Below are 22,287 nucleotides of genomic sequence, written 5' to 3' on the forward strand. Positions count from 1 at the left end.
GGAAGGGTGAGAAAGGGTCAGAGGTCGTCATTGTTGACGCCGCCACTCCTCTTGGAAGGAGGAACCCCCAGCTGATGGTTCAAGCTGTCAAACAAAAGCAGCCAAAAGCGCCCTCCCCGCGGAGTGCCCGCTCAGTGCGGCAGTGACCCTGCCTCCCAACCCGGGGGCCAGCTAGGCTCTGCAAAACTGCGCCCTCCTCCTCTGGCCGGCCCTCCCTCTCCCCCACCCCGGGCTTCTCCTGCCTTCCCCAGACCCCAGTGTGCCGAGCAGTCAAGTGAAAAACTCCCGTGAGGCAGAAAGGCACAGCTGCGTGTTTACAGCTACTGATTCCGATCCAAATCGCATCCCTGCCAGTCTCCCGCGAGGCAGGCTGGGGGCACACTGGGGATGGATGTGTCAGGTGGGAAGCTATTTCGGGAGCTGACCTGCAGCCCTTTGCCGTAACGGAGCCTTCCTCCTACCCCCCACTCAGGAAAGACGTCCTTCTAGAAGGATCTCTCCCTTTAGAAGTGGCTGATGGGGCTGTGGGATTTCAGCCCGTTCCCTGTTGCTTGTACCGTCAGATTTCTGGCTCCTGTCCCCAGGCAGCCACGTGAGAACGGCCATGGGCTCCCATCTGTCCAGGGAGAAGGCAGAGGGTGAAGGTGACCGACCACAGGGCCCTCAGCGGGGATGAACGGCGGGGAGTGCGGGCCATGCAGGGGACAGGACACCCGCTTCTCCAGAGGACAGAATCCGCCTCGGACCTGCCAGGGGAAGAGCAGTGCCACGCAAGGGGCAGGAGAGAAACCTCCAGGCATCAGTCAGGCTTTGGAATAGCAGGAACCTAGGAAGGAGACAAAGCTGCCAATGTCAAGGTCAGGAAGAAGAGACCCAACTCTGCCTGTGTCCAAACTGGATGGTTAGAAGTCAGAGAGCTCAAGGTCTAAGGACTTCGAAGGCTGAGAAGTAAGCCGGCCACGGCATTCCCCCAGAATGAGCTCCTGGTGAAAGCAACGCGGGACTCTCCCCTGTTTCTGAGCAGCAAATGAGTATCTTTGGTTCAAATCGAGTTTGGGAACCATGGTATTCTGGAAGGAGGGCAGGATACAAATCCATAGGAAGGAACAATCTCTAAAATGTTGCTATGAAGCAGAATGCTGACTGGGACACCGCAGGGGAGCTGAAAAGAGCTTGGAGAAGTGGGATCTGCAGTTCAGTGATGTTACCTGAAGGCCAATGAGAGAAAGACCCTTGAGTGTTTGTTTGCTGGCTCCCTGACAGATGGGAAGGTGGGACGGGGTTGGGAGTGTATAGCTACCCGGGCAGTGGCAGCGTCCAAATGGCAAGAGTTCTGCCACACCCTCTGGTCAAGGTCAATTCATTTTGGCCTGAGCGATGTCACCACAGCCCCAGACAAGAATGGGCCTCATTGGTGTAACATTTGCAGGAACTTTCCACACCCTCCTTGCAAGCCTGGCTTACTGTAGATGGATGACCATCATAACTACATCCCTTGCTCCAGAAAATATTTATTTGTGACCAGATACTAGTGCAATAACGTTGAAAATAATATCAGTTCCTGTCCCCTGTACCCCCTCCACCTCCGCTGCCTCTATGTTTGCCCATAATTAGGGAAAGCAAGTATATTCATCGCATCTTAATGGCTGATAAGATGGTGAATTAATAGATCTATGTCCATGGGAAATGCAGTTTCTAGTTGTGGCCACAAGGGTCCAGCCATAGCCCTGTCCTATCCACACCCTTTTTGATGACTCAGATGGAGAGACAAACATGTCAGTCATACTCAAAGATGCAAACCTGGAAGGTACTGCTCATTTGATAGGTAATGGAATTATCGTAAAACCATCTCCTTCAGGTAGAATGATGGGTCCAAACAACCAGGTATAATTTAACCAGATAAAATTTACGTTAAAAAAATTCAGTCTCACAACTACAGGGTGGCATTCCTAGCCTTCACTGTAATTCAAGTTTAAAAAATTCTGGGGTTGCAATTGATTACAAGCTTGATAGAAGCAAAAGCAGGATGCGATCACTTTTTTTTTTTTTAAGCAACTTTAGGTTGTAATAACAAAAGTGGAACAGTCAGAAAAGAAGTGCTCCACTGCTCTCTGTGTTGCTCTAGACTGTGTTGAATCTTGGTTCTAAGCCCCCTGCATTTTATCAGGAACTTCAACAAACTAGAGAAAATTCAGAAGAGAATAGCTGGGGACTCTGGAAGCCATGTCAGATGAGACTGAAGGAGATAAAGGTGTCCTGCCCCTAAAGAGATTCAATAAACATCTGGAGCTATATGTGTGTTCGTCTCCCAGAGTGAGTGGACATTTCTGGATTGTTCCAGACAAAGCTAGAACAAATGCGTAGAAGACGTGGGGACGGTCACTCATTCTAAGAATATTCTAACAGTAGCAACTTCCTAACGATGGAATATGCCACCCCAAGGAAAAAGGAGCTCCCTGGAAACGTTCAGAAGCTGAATGGCCAAGGATATTGTAGAGCAGGTTTCTGCTCTGGATTCCATCACCTCTTCCAAATGGAATCCTCAGATGCATAAAATATTTGTGAAATACTGCATTTTATCATATGGTTTATAAATTAGCTACGGAAAAGGAGGACAGATCACATGGAGGGAGTTTGCTGAGACTGGAGGAGAGGGATCCGGAGGAGATTAGATTTTACCTTGAGGGAGAAAAGCCAGACGACGATAAAGTCAAAGCAAGGCCACTGTCAAGAAGTGGAATTGCTGCCCTTCACTTGTCATCCTTGCCTTTTGTTTTTGGTTTTTTAAGCCAGTCGCTGCTGCTGCAGCTGAGCCCTGGGCAACAGGACTCTCTCCCCTGAATGCCCAGGAGGAAGTCAGTGCGTGGAGGACACCAGTGCCCGTTGGCTTAGGGAAGCTGAGCACAGCCAGGGTTGGCGTGTGTGGGGTGCCCTGCCCTATGCTGGAGAAAGCTTGGCCTGACATCATTTCCATCCAGAAAGGGTGTTTTGTTGAAAGCAGAAAAGATGATCGAGCCAGTTGCCTTTTACCTGATGCCAGTGCAGGTTCCAGGCGGACAAGCTGGCACCCAAACTGTCTCAGCCTGGCCAGGAACAGAACACGCCCCCTGATGCCTTAGACCAAGGGGAAACTGCGCTCGTGGGCCCCCTCCTCCTGGGCCCTTCCGTGAGGACTCATCTTCAGCCCAACTCAGGGGAAGGGAAGGGCTCTCGTGTCACATTCCTTCCAGCTGTCCCGAGGACCAACCTGATTGCAGATGACACTCCCTCCTCTCTCGGGCATTGCCAGGGTTGCTTTCAACTCATCATGGGGTTGTATAATTATGGTGATTACAGCTTATGGCTTTTTTCCTCTCCTCATCTTTTGCTTTCAAATTCTTTGAGGCCTCTCATTAAACATGGCGATCCCGATAAAGTCAGCAAAGTTTTAATAAGACATTTTTTGAAGCTAAAGAAAGCCCAGTCAGAGTTGATTGTTACTGTGTTCCCTCATACAGGCCTTTAAAACTCTGGTGGGCGTGATTGATGCCTGGATGTAAGAGGTAGGGGAGAGAGAGGAATGGGGATCCAGGGGGTGCCCCTGCTTTTTCATAGGGCTGGACAACTGTTTTACACCATGCCCCTGGCCTTCCTCATTTGTACCAAGAGCACGGTGCATCCAAATCCCCACACCTAATGGGAAAAGACAGACCATCAAGTAAGGGAGGAGGGCCTGCCCTTTCCATCCTAGCATATTAAGTTGGGAAATGGGGTTGGAGCAACCAGTACAAAACTCAACCCAACCTTGTAAGCTGCAGCAAAAGGAGAGGGGAAAGTCTGATGGATTCTCTGTCCTGAATGATCCTGGAAGGTTCCAGGGCATCCATAATTCTAAATATGTAAAGGATTCAACCATTAGTATTTGTGAGTGGTCACCATCCTGTGGTCATATCCTCAAGGGCGGTTTCCTTGGTAATGACACAGCTTCAGAGCCCATCATTTGCTAGCCCCCAATCATAGCGTTGCTGAATCGTTTCTAGATGTGTAGGACGTTATGAGAAGGATCACCAGGAAGGCGTGCGTCTGGGGTGGTGGCCACTAGAGGCCCCAGCTTGCCCTTCAGCAGCTTTGTGTAGGTTTGATGTCAGGGTCCCCTTTCTTTCCATCCTCCCCAGGACTGCACGGAGGACTGCACAGCGACGTGCATCTTGCCCTGGCAGGAGTTTGTTTTGAGAGGCTCCAACTGGCCCCTCGTCCTGCCCTGAGCTGTCCTCACTGCTCCTCAGCCAGCTATCTGGGTGTGACTGAACAAGCACTACCTATGAGAGGTTAAATGTCGAAAACCTGGCAGTGATATTTCCCCCAACTGCATTCTCATCCCCTACTGAAGATGACCTGCTGGCTCCGCCCGCTGAGAACAACATCCCTTTAGGGGCCACCAGAATGTAGAGAATGGGCTCAGGGTTAGGGATGGGCAGCCCCCGTTGAATCTTGTTTCTCCACCTGAAGTTGGTATAAGACCCTGGGCAAGCCGCTCACTTGCCCGATGGGTACAATTGATGTCTGCTGCCCTGGGTGGATGTTGGCACTAAATGAGGGCATAACAAGAACAGCTGTCATGTCGGGCGCTCACGTTGTCGCACTGTGGGCATCCGTGTCATGCAGAACTTGGCCTGAGAGGGACTTCGGTTCTCCTCCAGGTCCACCACTTAACTGTGTGTTTCAGGCTCCAAGCCTCAGTTTCCTCATCTGTAAAAAAGATAAGAGTAAATGATTAAGAGGGAAAGAATACATAAAGTGCTTAGCATAGTGTTTGCAGTATATATGCTTAAGTATAACTAACTCTTTGCATTATTATTTTCATTATTATGATGTTACTTGCAGCCCATTAGCTCTTATTACCTTATCTGATTTCCAACCACGTCCTGCAAGGTAGGTATTACTGTATTTATTTTGCAGTTGAGGATGGTGACACGCGTATCTCAAATACGACAATGTGTGCAAAGCACATTCGTTTATTACAGCAACCGGCTCATGACTCTACTCAATAAATGGTAGCTATTATTACTGTCTTATTTTTAAAGTCAACTCAGAGAGCCAGTTTCTCTGCTTTCCCTAGGAATGGAGGGACTGTGGTACCCAGCACGCCAGCTTCTGCCCTGTGGTCTCTTTCTCCGGGCCCCTGTGCACTTCCCAGGAAGCTGTAGGAGCTAGGGGCTTGTAGCAGTGAGGTGCCAGGATGTGGGGAGGGCCACCAAGGGAACACTGCCTACGTTGTCAGGATCTGGCATTTGCCCCGACTCCTGAGGTGCAGGACCCTAAGATGCCTCCTGCTTCCAGACACAGATCGGAGATGGTTCTCCCCTATAAGAGCATGAAATCCAATCCTGCAGATGTAGCGCTCTGCACAGCAGAAGCCTCATTCCCAGAAACCCTCACCTGGCAGCTGTCTGCCTGCCTGGAGCCGCCCTGAGCAGTACAGCCTCACCAAGTCTGGTTGCTCCATCTGCCAGATAAACAGAGGCTCCTGCTTTCTAACTGCGTGCTACAAAGTGGGCTGGTTGGAGGAGTCAGCACCAAGTGGCAGGGGATGCTTTGAAATCCCTCGGAAACCAGCCCCCTGGGCGGCACGCTCCCACTGCTTGCAATATTGACAGAAACAGAAGCAGAGAGGCCATTTCCACTGGCACGAATGGCTTTTTCCTGGGGAAAGTCAGGTTTATATATGTATCTTAAGGTAAATGCTTGAAGTTTGCAGTGTCTGTCAAAGATTGGCATCTTAGGAGCCTGATGTAAAGCTCTACAGCCAATCACGTGGTTGCTCGTGAACCTTGCATGAGATGCTTTTGCAAGTGCCTGTGGTGTAAACACTCACATGAGCGTGTGCACAGCTGCATACACAGGTGCATGTGCTACCTGCCTGATACACGCCTCCGTGTTCGGTGTATGGTACGTGTGTAACATACGCTGCAGACCTGCATGTGCCTCTGCGCATGGACCGCCTGCCCGCTGCAGCTGCGTGCGTGTCTGGGCAGGGGCTCCCCTAAAGCCACAGGTCTTCACGGTTTCAGCTGGATAAGTTATTCTTCACTTCCCTTCCTAAAAACACAATTGCCTAGTGCTGCTGGCGCAGAGTCAGAATGGCCGCTGCATTTCACCCCCGAGGTGGCTTCCTTCCAGCAGTGGGTGAGTGATCCCGGCGTCCGAACTCTCTAACCTTCTTTGGGATCCTTCTGCCCAGAAGGTGCTCCAAATCCGGAAGAGATGATCTGTTTGTCCGTGGCCTCATCTCTGCCCACCCCTCCTGTTCTCACACCCTAGTTCCATGCACAGTCAGTGGCACCCATTTTTTAGTGTGCCCATTTTTCCTGCCTCTTTTTTTACACCCATAGTTTTTTCTTCCTAAGAAACAAGAAGCTGAGGGGAGGGGTCTAGAAATGACACGGAGATGAGTGCCTTGTCCCAGAGGCAATGTACAAGTAATGTATTTAGGTATTGATCCTGTAACTCACTTCTCCTGGACCCCTAGCAGAAATGCCCTCTACCTTTGGAGATGCTTTTCGAGCTAACAGCAGCATCCTGAGGCTTAGTCTCCCACTTACAGCTTCCATTACTCTTCCTCTGTGGTCCAGGGCCAAGTCCTGTGGGAAACTTGGAAATCTCACCTTTCTACCTGCTAGACCACCAGGGGAGAAGAGGGCTAGGGAACCGCCCATCCCCTGTGTCACAGGGATGGAGAGCATTGCAGTGACATGTGAAAAGGGTTTGTAGGGAAGTAAGAAGGGTCTCTGTGGCTAGGAATTCCATCAGCCCACGTTTCTGTCCAGAGATGTCTTGAAAAATGCTGCTTGACCTGTCCCCTGCTGTACTTTTTCAGGTTAGAAATACATGTCTGATAAATGCCCGCCAAACTGCATTCCTGAGAGTAGGGAGGAAAGAGAAATGAGCCAGCCCTCTTTGAATGTGTATCCAAATGGACTTGGACATTCACGGAAAGATTATGCTTTGGGGCGGTGGGGACAGTCAGCATGTTGGCAGCCTGTGCCCTCGAAACTCTGCCTTGGCAGCTGGCTTAACCAAGGACCCCAAGCCATGGATGTGTTCTGGGCGAACATGTTCGCAGGAGATGAGAAGTGCTCTTAGGAGGGTGGGATTAGAGTCCTCCTGGGTCCTGAGAAGGATCACACACTGCCGAGCAAGTGATCCCTCCTGCTGTCTCATCCACTAAACTTCAGCAGCACTCTCCCCTGTCGCCATAGTCAAGGGTCACTTGAACTTCCTAGTTGGAAAAAAAGTAGCATCAAGTTGTTGCCGATAGCAACTCAGGCATGTCCCTGTTTCCTTGAGTCTTTGGGCCCTTGCCTAATTTGGGGTGAACCAGCGCAGAGATGCCAAAGTACATTTAAGGAGAAGGAGGAGGAGGCGAGGAAGAGGCCAGCACAGCATGGGCTAAGGAAGGCGTGCCGTCGAGGGGCCTCGTGAACAGAATGCCCACCTCCACTCCACCCCTGTGTCCACCAAGACCTTGCTGCAGGCTGAGTGTAGAAAGAGCACCAGGGGTTTTCAGTCAGAACGAGAGGAAGGAGATAAGAGATCGGTAATAAAAGGGGGGCATTTCTCCTGCATGAGGTGAAAAAAGCAGCAGGGAAAATGGAAATGCACAACTTGGACAGGAGACTGGGGAGTTGGGGACTGGGCATTGTGCCACCAGTGTCGGGCACAGCTGCTGAGCCCTTGTCACTCCCGGCATCCCGCATGCCTGCCGGGTTCCAGATTTGTCCCTGCACAGCTGGGGACCATGGAGGAAGGTCTCCCATCACCCACCAAAACTAACAGGTAGAGGTCGGACTTTGCAAAGAGCCCCATAAGTGACGAGCACGATGAGGGGGCAGGAGGCAGAAGTGCCAGGAAGAGCAGCCGGGGAGGGCTTCCCCAGCCAGCTCGATTTAGGCACGTGGTTCTAATTGGGGTTGGTTCTAATTGGAGTAAAGCGTCCGCCTGCCCCTCCTCAGGAAGGTAAACATCACACCTGCTTCTCTCCTCCCTGGGACTGTTGCTATGGAGATCCCAGAGGCATCGGCACCAATAACACAGGGCCACAAACAGAAGTGGCAGCTTCACTGGCCGGTCCAGTAGCCACCGTTTTAAACCCATGAGTGCCAAGCGGCGGTGATGTGCACCTCAGCTCAACACAACAGCCAAAGTCCCACTTTGCCAGGCTTGCCAGCCAGAAGGTAGCAGCTTTTCCTTCCCAGGAGTCCCCAGTGTGATGAAGGGAAGCACCTTAGGCAGAACAGAAATGCCTGGGATGGTCTCAAGTGTGCCCAAGAGCTGAAGCATCTTTCTCAGTGAGGTTAAGAAAATCACCCTGCACTGCCCAGAGAGATAGCCTGGTGTGGGAAGATGTGGAGGAGGCCTTAGTCCTGAGCTTTTCCACCTGCCTCCTTCCTTGAGAGCGACAGTCATGTACAGGGGAGAAAGTGGACGGGCCATGAAGGCCACTGACCAGCAGTGTGCACTCAGGCTAGTGGTTCAACCTCATGTGTCCAGTCAGGGTTAAAGGAATACCTAACTGGCAAGGATGCTGTGGACATTAGCACAGGTGTCTCTCAAATGTCTAGTGCGCTTGACACACAACAGCTGCTCTATGTTCAATCAATGGGTGGCCGTTAGTAACTTTCCTCGGCAGCTAACCTGTGTCCCTGGTAAGGGGACCGTCCCCACACTGCCACCATCAAAGTCTGGTTGAGTCGAAGAGGAGGGCACTTGAGAAGGGAGGGTGCGTGGGATAACGATGCCACCCCATTGGGCAGGAACAAGAAATTCAGAGAAAATCCCTGGAGATAGGGGATATAGGTTGGTCCTCTCACATTTAGTTCAGATAGGAGGGCTGACAACTCAACTTTTCTAAATTAAAAAAAAATTTAAGTAAAAAAAAAAAAAAAAAGCAGCACTGCTAGTTGCCAGGCTAGAGTAAGGTGTCTGGACCTGCTAATGATCCCAGTAACATTTTGTGGGAATTGCTCTCGGCAGACACGACTGCAGGCAGATTCCATAGACCCACCATTGACGTGGAAAAACCTGATGTTACTGTACATAATATGGTGGGCTGTTGCAAAACAATCCATTGTTTATATTTTGACCATATTACTTACTTTTTACATAGGTTTAATGTATGTTAAGTCTTCATCCAGAGAGCTTTTTTTAAATATAATTCAATTTTCACCTATCTCTTGCTTTGGAGGTGGGGGGGAGGCTTTGTTTTATGTTTGTGGTACCCTATTTTTTTTAACATCTTTATTGGAGTATAATTGCTTTACAATGGTGTGTTAGTTTCTGCTGTATAACAAAGTGAATCAGCTATACATATACATATATCCCCATATCCCCTCCCTCTTGCGCCTCCCTCCCACCCTCCGTATCCCACCCCTCTAGATGGTCACAAAGCACCGAGCTGATCTCCCTGTGCTATGCAGCTGCTTCCCACTAGCTATCTATTTTACATTTTGTAGTGTATATATGTCCATGCCACTCTCTAACTTCGTCCCAGTTTACCCTTCCTCAAGTCCATTCCCTACGTCTGTGTCTTTATTCCTGTCCTGCCCCTAGGTTCTTCAGAACCATTTTTTTTTCTTTAGATTCCATATATATGTGTTAGCATACGGTATTTGTTTTTCTCTTTCTGACTTACTTCACTCTGTATGATAGTCTTTAGGTCCATCCACCTCACTACAAATAACTCAACTTCGTTTCTTTTTATGGCTGAGTAATATTGCATTGTATATTTGTGCCACATCTTCTTTATCCATTCATCTGTTGATGGACACTTAGGTTGCTTCCATATCATGGCTATTGTAAATAGTGCTACAATGAACATTGTGGTACATGACTCTTTTTGAATTATGGTTTTCTCAGGGTATTTGCCCAGTAGTGGGATTACTGGGTCATATGGTAGTTCTATTTTTAGTTTTTTCAGGAACCTCCATACTGTTCTCCATAGCGGCTGTATAAATTTACATTCCCACCAACAGTGCAAGAGGTTTCCCTTTTCCCCACACCCTCTCCAGCATTTATTGTTTGTAGATTTTTTGATGATGGCCATTCTGACCGGTGTGAGGTGATACCTCATTGTGGTTTTGATTTGCATTTCTCTAATGATTAGTGATGTTCAGCATCCTTTCATGTGTTTGTTGGCAATCTGTATATCTTCTTTGGAGAAATGTCTATTTAGGTCTTCTGTCCATTTTTGGATTGGGTTGTTTGTTTTTTTGATATTGAGCTGCATGAGCTGCTTGTATATTTTGGAGATTCATCCTTTGTCAGTTGCTTCATTTGCAAATATTTTCTCCCATTCTGAGGGTTGTCTTTTCATCTTGTTTATGGTTTCCTTTGCTGTGCAAAAGCTTTTAAGTTTCATTAGGTCCCATTGTTTGTTAGGGTTCATTGTTTATTATTGTTTTTATTTCCATTTCTCTAGGAGGTGGGTCCAAAAAGATCTTGCTGTGATTTATGTCATAGAGTGTTCTGCCTATATTTTCCTCTAAGAGTTTGATAGTGTCTGGCCTTACATTTAGATCTTTAGTCTATTTTGAGTTTATTTTTGTGTATGGTGTTAGGGAGTCTTCTAACTTCATTCTTTTACATGTAGCTGTCCAGTTTTCCCAGCACCACTTATTGGAGAGGCTGTCTTTTCTCCATTGTATATTCTTGCCTCCCTTATCAAAGATAAGGTGACCATATGTGCATGGGTTTATCTCTGGCTTTCTATCCTGTTCCATTGATCTATATTTCTGTCTTTGTGCCAGTGCCATACTGTCTTTTTTTTTTTAACATCTTTATTGGAGTATAATTGCTTTACAATGGTGTGTTACTTTCTGCTTTATAACAAAGTGAATCAGCTATATACCATACTGTCTTGATTACTGTAGCTTTATAGTATAGTCTGAAGTCAGGGAGCCTGATTCCTCCAGCTCCATTTTTCTTTCTCAAGATTGCTTTTGCTCTTTGGGGTCTTTTGTGTTTCCACACAAATTGTGAAATTTTTGGTCTAGTTCTGTGGAAAATGCCATTGGTAGTTTGATAGGGATTGCATTGAATCTGTAGATTGCTTTGGGTAGTATAGTCATTTTCACCATGTTGATTCTTCCAATCCAAGAACATGGTATATCTCTCCATCTGTTTATATCATCTTTAATTTCTTTCATCAGTGTGTTATAGTTTTCTGCATACAGGTTTTTGTCTCCTTAGGTAGGTTTATTCCTAGGTAATTTATTCTTTTTGTTGCAATGGTAAATGGAAGTGTTTCTTTAATTTCTCTTTCAGTTTTTTCATTAGTGTATAGGAATGCAAGAGATTTCTGTGCATTAATTTTGTGTCCTGCTACTTTACCAAATTCATTGACTAGCTGTAGTAGTTTTCTGGTGGCAGTTTTAGGATTCTCTATGTATAGTATCATGTCATCTGCAAACAGTGACAGTTTTACTTCTTCTTTTCCAATTTGGATTCCTTTTATTTCTTTTTCTTCTCTGATTGCTGTGGCTAAAACATCCAAAACAATGTTGAATAATAGTGGTGGGAGTGGGCAACCTTGTTTTGTTCCTGATCTTAGTGGAAATGGTTTCAGTTTCTCACCATTGAGAATGATGACCTTTATTATGTTGAGGTAAGTTCCGTCTATGCCTACTTTCTGTAGGGTTTTTATCATAAATGGGTGTTGAATTTTGTCAAAAGTTTCTTCTGCATCTATTGAGATTATCATATGGTTTTTCTCCTTCAATTTGTTAATATGGTGTATCACATTGATTTGCATATATTGAAGAACCCTTGCATTCCTGGGATAAACCCCACTTGATCATGGTGTATGATCCTTTTAATGTGCTGTTGGATTCTGTTTGCTAGTATTTTGTTGAGGATTTTTGCATCTATGTTCATCAGTGGTATTGGCCTGTAGTTTTCTTTTTTTGTGACATCTTTGCCTGCTTTTGGTATCAGGGTGATGGTGGCCTTGTAGAATGAGTTTGGAAGTGTTCCTGCCTCTGCTATATTTTGGAAGAACTTGAGAAGGATAGGTGTTAGCTCTTCTCTAAAGGTTTGATAGAATTTGCCCGTGAAGCCATCTGGTCCTGGGCTTTTGCTTGTTGGAAAATTTTTAATCACAGTCTCAATTTCAGTGCTTGTGATTGGTCTGTTTATATTTGCTATTTCTTCCTGGTTCAGTCTCGGAAGGTTGTGCTTTTCTAAGAATTAGTCCATTTCTTCCAGGTTTCCATTTTATTGGCATATAGTTGCTTGTAGTAATCTCTCATGATCCATCATATTTCTGCAGTGTCAGCTGTTACTTCTCCTTTTTCATTTCTAATTCTATTGATTTGAGTCTTCTTCCTTTCTTTCTTGATGAGTCTGGCTAATGGTTTATCAATTTTGTTTATATGCTCAAAGAACCAGCTTTTAGTTTTATTGATCTTTGCTATCGTTTCCTTCGTTTCTTTTTCATTTATTTCTGATCTGATCTTTATGATTTCTTTCCTTCTGCTAACTTTGGGTTTTTTTGTTCTTCTTTCTCTAATTGCTTTAGGTGTAAAGTTAGGTTGTTTAGTTGAGATGTTTCTTGTTTCTTGAAGTAGGATTGTATTGCTATAAACTTCCCTCTTAGAACTGCGCTTGCTGCATCCCATAGGTGTTGGGTCATCGTGTTTTCATTGTCATTTGTTTCTAGGTATTTTTTGATTTCCTCTTTGATTTCTTCAGTGATCTCTTGGTTATTTAGTAATGCATTGTTTAGCCTCCATGTGTTTGTATTTTTTACAGATTTTTCCTGTAATAGACATCTAGTCTCATAGTGCTGTGGTTGGAAAAGATAGTTGATACGATTTCAATTTTCTTAAATTTACCAAGGCTTGATTTGTGACCGAAGATATGATCTATCTTGGGGAATGTTCCATGAGCACTTGAGAAGAAAGTGTATTCTGTTGCTTTTGGATGGAATGTCCTATAAATATCAATTAAGTCCATCTTGTTTAATGTGTCATTTAAAGTTTGTATTTCCTTATTTATTTTCATTTTGGATGATCCATCCATTGGTGAAAGTGAGGTGTTAAAGTCCCCTACTATGATTGTGTTACTGTCGATTTCCCCTTTTATGGCTGTTAGCATTTGCCTTATGTATTGAGATGCTCCTATGTTGGGTGCATAAATATTTACAATTGTTATTTCTTCTTCTTGGATTGATCCCTTGATCTTTATGTAGTGTCCTTCTTTGTCTCTTGTAATAGTCTTTATTTTAAAGTCCATTTTGTCTGATATGAGAATTGCTACTCCAGGTTTCTTTTGATTTCCATTTGCATGGAATATCTTTTTCCATCCCCTCACTTTCAGTCTGTTTGTGCCCCTAGGTCTGAGGTAGGTCTCTTGTAGACAGCATATATATGGGTCTTGTGTTTTTATCCATTCAGCCAGTCTATGTCTTTGGTTGGAGCATTTAATCCATTTACATTTAAGGTAGTTATCGATATGTATGTTCCTATTACCATTTTCTTAATTGTTTTGGGTTTGTTATTGTAGGTCTTTTCCTCCTCTTGTGTTTCTGGTGTAGAGAAGTTCCTTTAGCATTTGTTGTAAAGCTCGTTTGGTGGTGCTGAATTCTCTTAGCTTTTGCTTATCTGTAAAGGTTTTAATTTCTCCATCGAATCTGAATGAGATCCCTGCTGGGTAGAGTAATCGCTTTTTTTTTTTTAATTATTTAATTATTTATTTATTTATGGCTGCCTTGTGTCTTCATTGCTGTGATCGGGTTTTCTTTTGTTGTGGCAAGCGGGGGCTATTCTTCGTTGCAGTGCGCGGGCTTCTCGTTGCAGTGGCTTCTCTTGTTGTGGAGCACAGGTTCTAGGCATGTGGGTTTCAGTAGTTGTGGCTCACAGACTCAGTAGTTGTGGCACACAGGCTCTAGAATGCAGGCTCAGTAGTTGTGGCTCATGGGCGTAGCTGCTCTGTGTCATGTGGGATCTTCCTGGACCAGGACTCGAACCCATATCCCCTGCACTGGCAGGCGGATTCTTAACCACTGCACCACCAGGGAAGCCCTGGGTAGAGTAATCTTGGCTGTAGTTTTTTCCCTTTCATCATTTGAAATATGTCCTGCCACTCCCTTCTGTCTTGCAGTTTCTGCTGAAAGATCAGCTGTTAACCTTATGGGGATTCCCTTGTATGTTATTTGTTGCTTTTCCCTTGCTGCTTTTAATATTTTTTCTTTTTATTTAATTTTTGATAGTTTGATTAATATGTGTCTTGGCATGTTTCTGCTTGGATTTATCCTGTATGGGACTCTCTGTGCTTCCTGGACTTGATTATTTCCTTTCCCATATTAAGGAAGTTTTCAACTATAATCTCTTCAAATATTTTCTCAGTCCCTTTCTTTTTCTCTTCTTCTGGGACCCCTATAATTTGAATGTTGGTGCATTTAATGTTGTCCCAGAGATCTCTGAGACTGTCCTCAATTCTTTTCATTCTTTTATCTTTATTCTGCTCTGCAGTAGTTATTTCCACTATTTTATCTTCCAGGTCACTTATCTGTTCTTCTGCCTCAGTTATTCTGCTATTGCTCCCTTCTAGAGAATTTTTAATTTCGTTTATTGTGTTGTTCATCACTGTTTCTTTGCTCTTTAGTTCTTCTAGGTCCTTGTTAAACGTTTCTTGTATTTTCTCCATTCTACTTCCAAGATTTTGGATCATCTTTACTATGATTACTCTGAATTCTTTTTCAGGTAGACTGCCTATTTCCTCTTCATTTGTTTGGTCTGGTGGGTTTTTACCTTTCTCATTCATCTGCTGTGTGTTTCTCTGTCTTCTCATTTTCCTTAACTTACTGTGTTTGGGGTCTTCCTTTCGCAGGCTGCAGGTTCATAGTTCCCGTTGTTTTTGGTGTTGCCCCAGTGGATAAGGTTGGTTCAGTGGGTTGTGTAGGCTTCCTGGTGGAGGGGACTGGTACCTGTGTTCTGATGGATGAGGTTGGATCTTGTCTGTCTGGTGGGCAGGACTGTGTCTGGTGGTGTGTTTTTGGGGTGTCTGTGAACTTAGTATGATTTTAGGCAGCCTCTCTGCTAATGGGTGGGGTTGTGTTCCTGTCTTGCTAGTTGTTTGGCATGGGGTGTCCAGCACTGTAGCTTGCTGGTCGTTGAGTGGAGCTGGGTCTTAGCATTGAGACGGAGATCTCTGGGAGAGCTCTTGCCGATTGATATTACATGGGGCCGAGAGGTCTCTGGTGGACCAATGTCCTGAACTTGGCTCTCCCACCTCAGAGGCTCAGGCCTGACACCCGGCTGGAGCACCAAGACTGTGTCAGCCTCTCAGCTCTCCCCGGGGGTGACCTCGGAGAGCGTCCTGCATCCCTTGCTGCCTCCCCGGACTCTGGGGCACCACCCACAGCCGAGTCACCGGCCTGGCTGTGTCTCGGATGTCTGTGGTATCCTATTTTTAAAAAGTCAAATAAAGAGAATATTTCAATACCAAATAAAATGCCCTTCAGCTCCTGAGAGAGATCAGAAAGCTTGGCAAGGACCCAGGAGTAATATAGACCTCAGGAATGGATCTTGTCACAGGGCACCCACCCCCCCCCACCCCCTCCCCCATCCCTGAAGAGTGAGAAAGCCAGAAGCAGCCTCTGCTTCCTGGATGCTGCTCCAGCCTAGCTCTGCCGTGAATCAGCCATGTGTAACCATTGGCTAGTTCCCATCTCATCTGCCCATCTTGCTGATGATGAAAGAGGAGAGTTGGAGTGTTTTCAAATTATTCTCTATCAAGTATGGGTTTTCCTACCATCCCCTGCCAGAGCTTCTAGCCCTCTAAACTTTCCCAAGCAAATGGCACTCTCTCTCCAATTTTAAACATCATTGAGAAAGGAGATGCCACAGAATACCTTACGCTTCCTTTTGAAATCATCCCTTTTGCTTTGCTCAGTGGAGAAGGGGGCTCCAGGGGGACCAACCTCCAGGGAAGTCACCAGATGAAGTCAGGCAGTCCTGACTTGGCTGGAGTCCTTGGTTCCTCCACCTCCCAACAAACCCAAGCGGGGACCTTTCCTTTCTACCTGGCTCCTAGGGCTGACGGCTCTCCCCAGCAAGCCCCCTACAGGCCTGTGAGTCCACACACACTCATCACTTATGAACTTGAGCATCATCTACTCATAGGTAACTTTCAGCCTCCTTGAAAGGACAGCTTCTCTCTGGGACCTCCCACTTCTTGCCTGCTGAGGTCACCTGGTGAGCGCTATTCAGCAAAACACCATTTTTCATTAGCAGGGATGAAAAATGCCTGTGTGTCACCACAAGGTGATCCGTTTGGATCTATGGAGGCTAGAAATCATGTTCCAAATTAGTTCTGTTGCAAGTTCTAGTTCCCCTAGCAGAGGAATCTGGGTTTCTCCTATACTGGAGGGGGAAGCTTTGAATTTAGCCAAAAGGCAAAGTTGCTGGGACAGCAACTGAAAAAAGAGTAAGGGGTGGGAAATTTCAAAGCAGAGATGTGATAGCTGGATTTTTTTCTAATCTTTTTTTTTCTTTTGAAACATAATTACACATGGCAAAATGAATAGATCTGAAATGTATGGTTCAATGAATTTGACGAATGTATGCACCAGTGTAACCTACACCCATCACCCTATAAAGTTCCCTTATGCCCCTTTCCAGTCAATTCCATCTCTCTCCCCTAGAGACAACCATGGTTGATTTCCATCCCCCTCATAGCATGTGTTTAGACTTAGTGGACTTGAGATCTGTAACTTTGGTCTTAGGTCATCTGAGCAAATTAGCAAGAAAATCTCATCAGCAGCTCAGATGTCTCTACTTTCTTAGAGTTGAAAAAGGTCCTGCCTGAGCCACTAGTGCTTGGCTCCGCTGCCCCCAGTATGCCATCTGACCCCCAGGGCTACTCTCTGAGCCACAGCCCTTCTCCCAGCCAAAGAGGTTAGCGTCAGTCTCCCAGGTAAGTGAGTGGCGAAAGCTCCTGGTAACCCAGATGGTGCATGCTTTGTTGATTAATATCTGGAAGTGCGATGCACAGAGCCACAGCATGTCAAGCAGCATGTCGATTTTTCCTGAAGCACCTCACAAAAGGGAGCTATTCCTTTTGTGCACTTCCTTTTAGAAACAAAGGATTCCGTGACCACCTTCTTCCAGGCTTCTAGCCATCAGGATGGCTGCAGAGCTGAAATGATTAGTCAGGGTGGAGGGTGGGAATTGAACGTGTGGGTGTTTGTGAACCCAGCACTGAGCCTGTGGTCCATGAAATTGAAGGATCCCAAATTCTATTGGATTAAACTTGGCCAAATGTCTCGAAGGTGAAAAGTACTTTGTCTGAATGCAAAGCTTTGGTGTCTCTGGAATGTACCTTCTGCAGCTCAGTTCTTAATCACTGTATATTTTTTCACTTGGACAAAGGCTGCCTGCTAATAGCATTTTCAACCACCTTCAGCTGCTTCGCTCAGCTACGCCAAGGCCTCAGGCTGAACTGGCTGCAGTTTCCTGGCACCATGATCTGTTCCCGACTGACCAGCATTGAGGAACAGCACACATTCACACCCTGAAAAAATTCCTTTCCCTGTAACTAAGCAAGATGCCCGGCAAAGGCAGAATTACCACTCCCCTTCCTAAGTGTCTCCTGCAGAACCGTCCAAACTGGAGGCGAGGATGGGGGTGAAGAGGAGGAAGGAAAGACCCCTAGAAGGCGCAGGGTGGGAGCTCTCCTCTCTGTGCGCAGAGCAGTAGCTAGGAGCTCCCAGCAAGCCCCTAGCAGCGTACACCTTGGGGCACCTCATCTCTGAACGCCGGTAGCCTCTGCTGTCAGGTTTCACTTTGATCCCTGAAAATTATAAGAACCTCAGCTCTTCTGAAGAGAGGCAGCTGCTGAGCCAGTGTGATTGCAGGATTTCTTCCCCAAAGCCCGAGGCCAGCATCTAGCCTTGCCTGCACCCTGCATGAGTAACCACCTTCCAGCCTCACCCACGAGGTCACCGCCTAGTGAACAGATTGCGGCTGGGCTGAGCTGCCCCCTGAGCCGACCTGAACCATCATGACCTCCTTTAGCAGCAGAACTGGCATTTGGTAAATGTGTGAGAGCAGGAGCAGGAGAGGGAGAGGGAGAGGGAGACAAAAATGCCAAGGAGTACCACCTGGATGGCTGAGAGGTTGGGAACAATCTCAGGGCGTGTTCTCCGGGCTGTCAGCTGCAGCCCCGCCCCCAACTGTGAAGCCCTGAGCCGCTGCAAGCAGCTGGGAGAGGGGAGGGGAAGGATTGATGGGCTGGCCACAGGTCTTTGCAGTCAGAGCTGTGAGGCTGAGCTCCAGGACTTAGGCAGGAAGAGATTAATTAACGCCTCCCAGCCCAGCCCGCTCTACAGAACTGGGAGGCGTGGAGGGTAGGGATCCTCAGGGCCAAATTCACCTAAAACAGACAGACACACAATCATCCAGAAATAGAATCTCTAACCTCCCTCAACCACAGCCCCTTCTCCAGCCAAAATGACCTCACTAATGAGAATGAAGCTGTAATGAGGGTTTGGATGCCTGGTAAACCTCACCCTCTTTGTCTCTGGGCTTTTAACATCCGCACAGGCAACGGACTGTTATTTAGAAGCTTTAGTGATTCCTTTTTTTCACACCCGCCAGCTAAATCAGAGCCCCAAATGCCATTGTATGGCAAACCTGGAAATATATCTGGTTACACCATGTGTAATTTGTGGCCCTGGTAGAGGAGGGGTGGAAGGAGGGGGGAGGAGCTGGTATTTGGTGTGTGGTTTCCACAGCAATAAGCAGCACCCAGGAGGAAAGCAGCATTCCTTGGTGCCTTTCATGTGAGCAGGGATGGAAAAGGGTGACAGGAGCTGCGGGAGGTTTGGTAGAGTCCCCGTACCAGGAGGCCCCTAGACTCATCAGCTCCACATGTCCCCATGCTTCCTGCCTTCAGGCCTGTGTGGAGAAGGCCCGTTCCCAGGTGCACCACCTGGATGACAAATGCCTACAGCTCCGTGTAAAAAAGGGCAGGCAAGGAAAGTCCCGGCTCCATGTGTGCTTTAGAACCAGGGCTGGAGGGAGTCCTCGGAGGTCAGCCTCAGCCATCTGTGAACTATTGTTGTACCTAACTCACTCCACACAGAGGAGTAGCCATCCTGCTTTTAGTGATTTGCAAAGACTGGCACTTGAAACCCTCTAGGATTTTTTTTTTTTTTAAATCTGATTAAAAAATTCTTAGCCCAGTATAAATGTATCCGGCTGCAGGCTAAGTTTAGTGTATCTGAAGATTCAGATAAGGTTGCTGATGGGGAGATTTTGTGCATATGTGTGTGTGTGTGTGTGTGTGTGTGTGTGTGTGTGTGTGTGTGTGTGTGTGTGTGTGTGTGTGTGTTTTAAGGTAGGGAAGAAAAAAATGAAAAGTTTTGTCTCACTAGCAAACATGAGGCATGAAAGGGGAAAAGCAGAGCAAAGGGGAGGTAGATGCAGACTTCCCAACTGCCCCCGAGAGCATTTGCATTTCTGGACAAGCTCCCATCCCTGCCATCGGAATTCTCAAAGTCAAGCTGGCATGTCCCTCCGTGGAGAGCTAAGCCAGATGACATATTGTCCTGTATCCAGCAAACTCACAGCCCATGTTGTTCGTTTGTTGGAAATGCCCATTATCCATCAATTCATCAATCAGCAGGTTTATTGAGTACCCTACCAGGCTTCACAAACCTGATCAATTTTCTTTAATTACATCCAGCTTACATGCAGCCAAGCCCAGTAAACAAGATGAGCCCTCACACCCCACTTGGAAATGAACATGAGGAGTTGCTGGCCCTTGAAACCTCACGCTACCAAACGCTGCAGCCCGTGCTGATGAGCGAGTACGTGCTACCCTAGGCAGATGGCGCTGGTGTCGCTGACCCACTGTCAATATTAAGATGGGCTCTGAGTGTTTTCTCAGACACAGTGATCAATCTGCTTGGGTCCGGCCATACTCTCCCTCTAGACGCCTGTCCAATGCTATGGATTTCTGAAGAGGGTGAGCAGGGGATGGGCGCAGACCATGGCTAGGGAAATAAGCAGAGGGCTGAGCCTTGCTCCTCCTCCTGTTGGTGCCCAGCCCCACATCAGAGGTTCCTCCCGGGCATGCGAACAACTGGCCTCTCTCAGGACCTCTATGCCCCGTGTACCAGGCCTCACGATAGAGTTCATCCTTTTTGTTTTTGAAAGGACAAGAACGGCTTCATAGTTTGTAAGTGAAGGGCGTGTAAGACTTCCTGATGTGGAATCATCAAAGTCAGCCTCTGGGTACCATAGATGGGGGACCAAGAACATAGGAGTGTATTGCCCTGTGTCCTGCAGCCCAGGCTCCGAGCCTCGGCAGAGCCCCCACACCTTCCCAGTCCCAGAACAGGTTGTCAGGAGGACCCAAGGAGAGCTCAATCCTGCATTTTAGACAGGATTCCTAGGTCTTCTGCCTTCTTCAGACTAGTTAATTCATTAGTTCCAAGTCACCAAGATTCTTAGCCATCATCTGTTTGGGTCAACCTGCCGCCCCCCCCCCCCCCAATCTTACTAGTCCCCAGGCCACCTTTCCTTCCTCGCTTGGATAAAATCAAGTTCAGGGGCAGCCCACAGGCATTAAGAGACACTCTACCTAAAGGTTGAAATGCCTGGTTTGGGGTAAGTAAAATCCCCACACGCCCAAAAGTGTACCAGCAACACACCCTCACCCCCTAACCTGCCCCAAAGACCTGGTTGTTCAGTTGTCTGTGGCTAAGGCTCCCAAACCCAGAGATGAAAGGGGTTGGTGAGCTAAGTCGTTTGGCCTCGTGGCTCGTGCAACAATTAATCCACCTGTCTGGCTCTCTCTGTCTGTCTTCTGTGTGTGTGTGTGCCTGTGGTGCCCCTGTGTCGCTGTCTCTGCAGGGAAAGTCGCTGGCGGGCAAACGCCTCACCGGCCTGATGCAGTCCTCCTGACGGTCCCCCCCGCAGGGCCCGGGCCCGAGGACCACGCGGGCAGCCGGCCGTGCTCCACATCTGCAGACAGAGTTTCCCTGCGGGGAGATTTGGTCACTGTGAAAGAGAAAGAGTGAGGGCCGTGATGGGCAACGGTGGGGAGATGCAGTGGGTGAACCAGAGGGAGGCCAGAAAGAGAGTCCACGGAACCTGGGGTCAGCCGGGTAGAAGCCCCTGTTTACAACCCTCTCTTCCTTGTATAGTCGCGTGCCGACACCCCACTCTCTAGGAGGTCCTGGTCCCTAACACGTTCAGGGGAGAGCACCCGGTGGGACTCCCGCTGTGACTGTCAGCTGAGGTTATATTCTGACTCTCATCAACTCCTCCCGCCGTCTGGGGGATCACGCCTTCCGGCAAACTCAAGAGGACCACTGGCCCTGAGCACATCCAGTATTACATCCCACCGCCTCTCCGGTGCACCCACGGCACCCCCCTAGTTACACCACTGTGTCCCGACCGCCTCCCACCTTCCGCCTCCCCCACCTCTGCGGCCGCTGTGCGTAAGGGGCCGGGACCAGGCTGCCCGCACACCACGCACCGCAATCGCATCGTCAGCACTGAGCCATCTCCTGGACTGCAGCACCTCGAGTTCTTCCCACCCCCTTGCAGGCCGCCTTTCAAAGAGGTCTCCACAGGCGCTGGCGGCTGCCCTCTGCTCCTGCCAAACGTCTCGAGGGTCCAACACCAGAGGAAGCACTGGTGTTGATGAAAGAGCTTGTGGTTTAACAGCCGTGAAGGTTCTGACCATCTTTTAAATTTTTTATTATTTTGTAATTTATTCTGTCGTGGCCCCTCGCTCCTTGGTGTGTTCCCGCGTGTCTTACTCAAAATAAACGTAGCGGTGGACTCGGGGGCCGTTGGGATCCTCCCCTCCGGCAGCTCCTGGTGGGAGCTGGGAGGGTCCCAGATGGAGGGGCTGGGCCCCAGGCTGGCAGTCCCAGGCGTGGCTGGGCCCCTGCGGCCTGGTCTCAGTTGTGTCTGAAGCTGGGGCGGAATCTGTGCCCAGAGGCGAGGCCAGGGCCCAATGGTCCTCTGACGGTCCAGCAAAGGCTTTGCCCTCCACAATGCCAATCATCACAGGGCAACGCCAGCACAGAGCCCAACCTGCAAATGACCCTCTGCCCACCTGGCTGTGAGGGAGTGATACAGGGCACCGAGTCGGGTGCCTGGCGCATAGTAGGTGTTTTGCAAATGGTAGCTATTACTCTCATTGTTGTCGCTGTCATTGTTGTGACTCCCGTGAGCCCCCCGACAGAGTGGTATAAGCAACGTGCTTTTGAATTCAGACACTCATCCCCGC

General features: G+C 47.8%; 1 protein-coding gene across 3 annotated transcripts in view; it reads left to right on the top strand.

Moving 5' to 3' along the window:
- RGS6 (regulator of G protein signaling 6) overlaps positions 1-21,765 on the top strand; it is a 597,551-nt gene extending 575,786 nt beyond the window's left edge. For 2 of the 3 annotated variants that reach the window (XM_057544118.1, XM_007184399.2), the window contains one exon: positions 20,898-21,765. In XM_057544118.1, coding sequence (XP_057400101.1) covers positions 20,898-20,948 — 51 coding nt within the window. In that variant the 3' untranslated portion in view covers positions 20,949-21,765. Of the gene's footprint in view, positions 1-6,098; positions 6,166-20,897 lie in introns of all 3 variants that reach the window. The other variant, XM_007184397.2, reaches the window with a different exon arrangement.
- Positions 21,766-22,287: the final 522 nt, after the last annotated feature.

This window comes from Balaenoptera acutorostrata, chromosome 3 (genome assembly GCF_949987535.1).
Source record: "Balaenoptera acutorostrata chromosome 3, mBalAcu1.1, whole genome shotgun sequence".
Lineage (NCBI taxonomy): Eukaryota > Metazoa > Chordata > Mammalia > Artiodactyla > Balaenopteridae > Balaenoptera > Balaenoptera acutorostrata.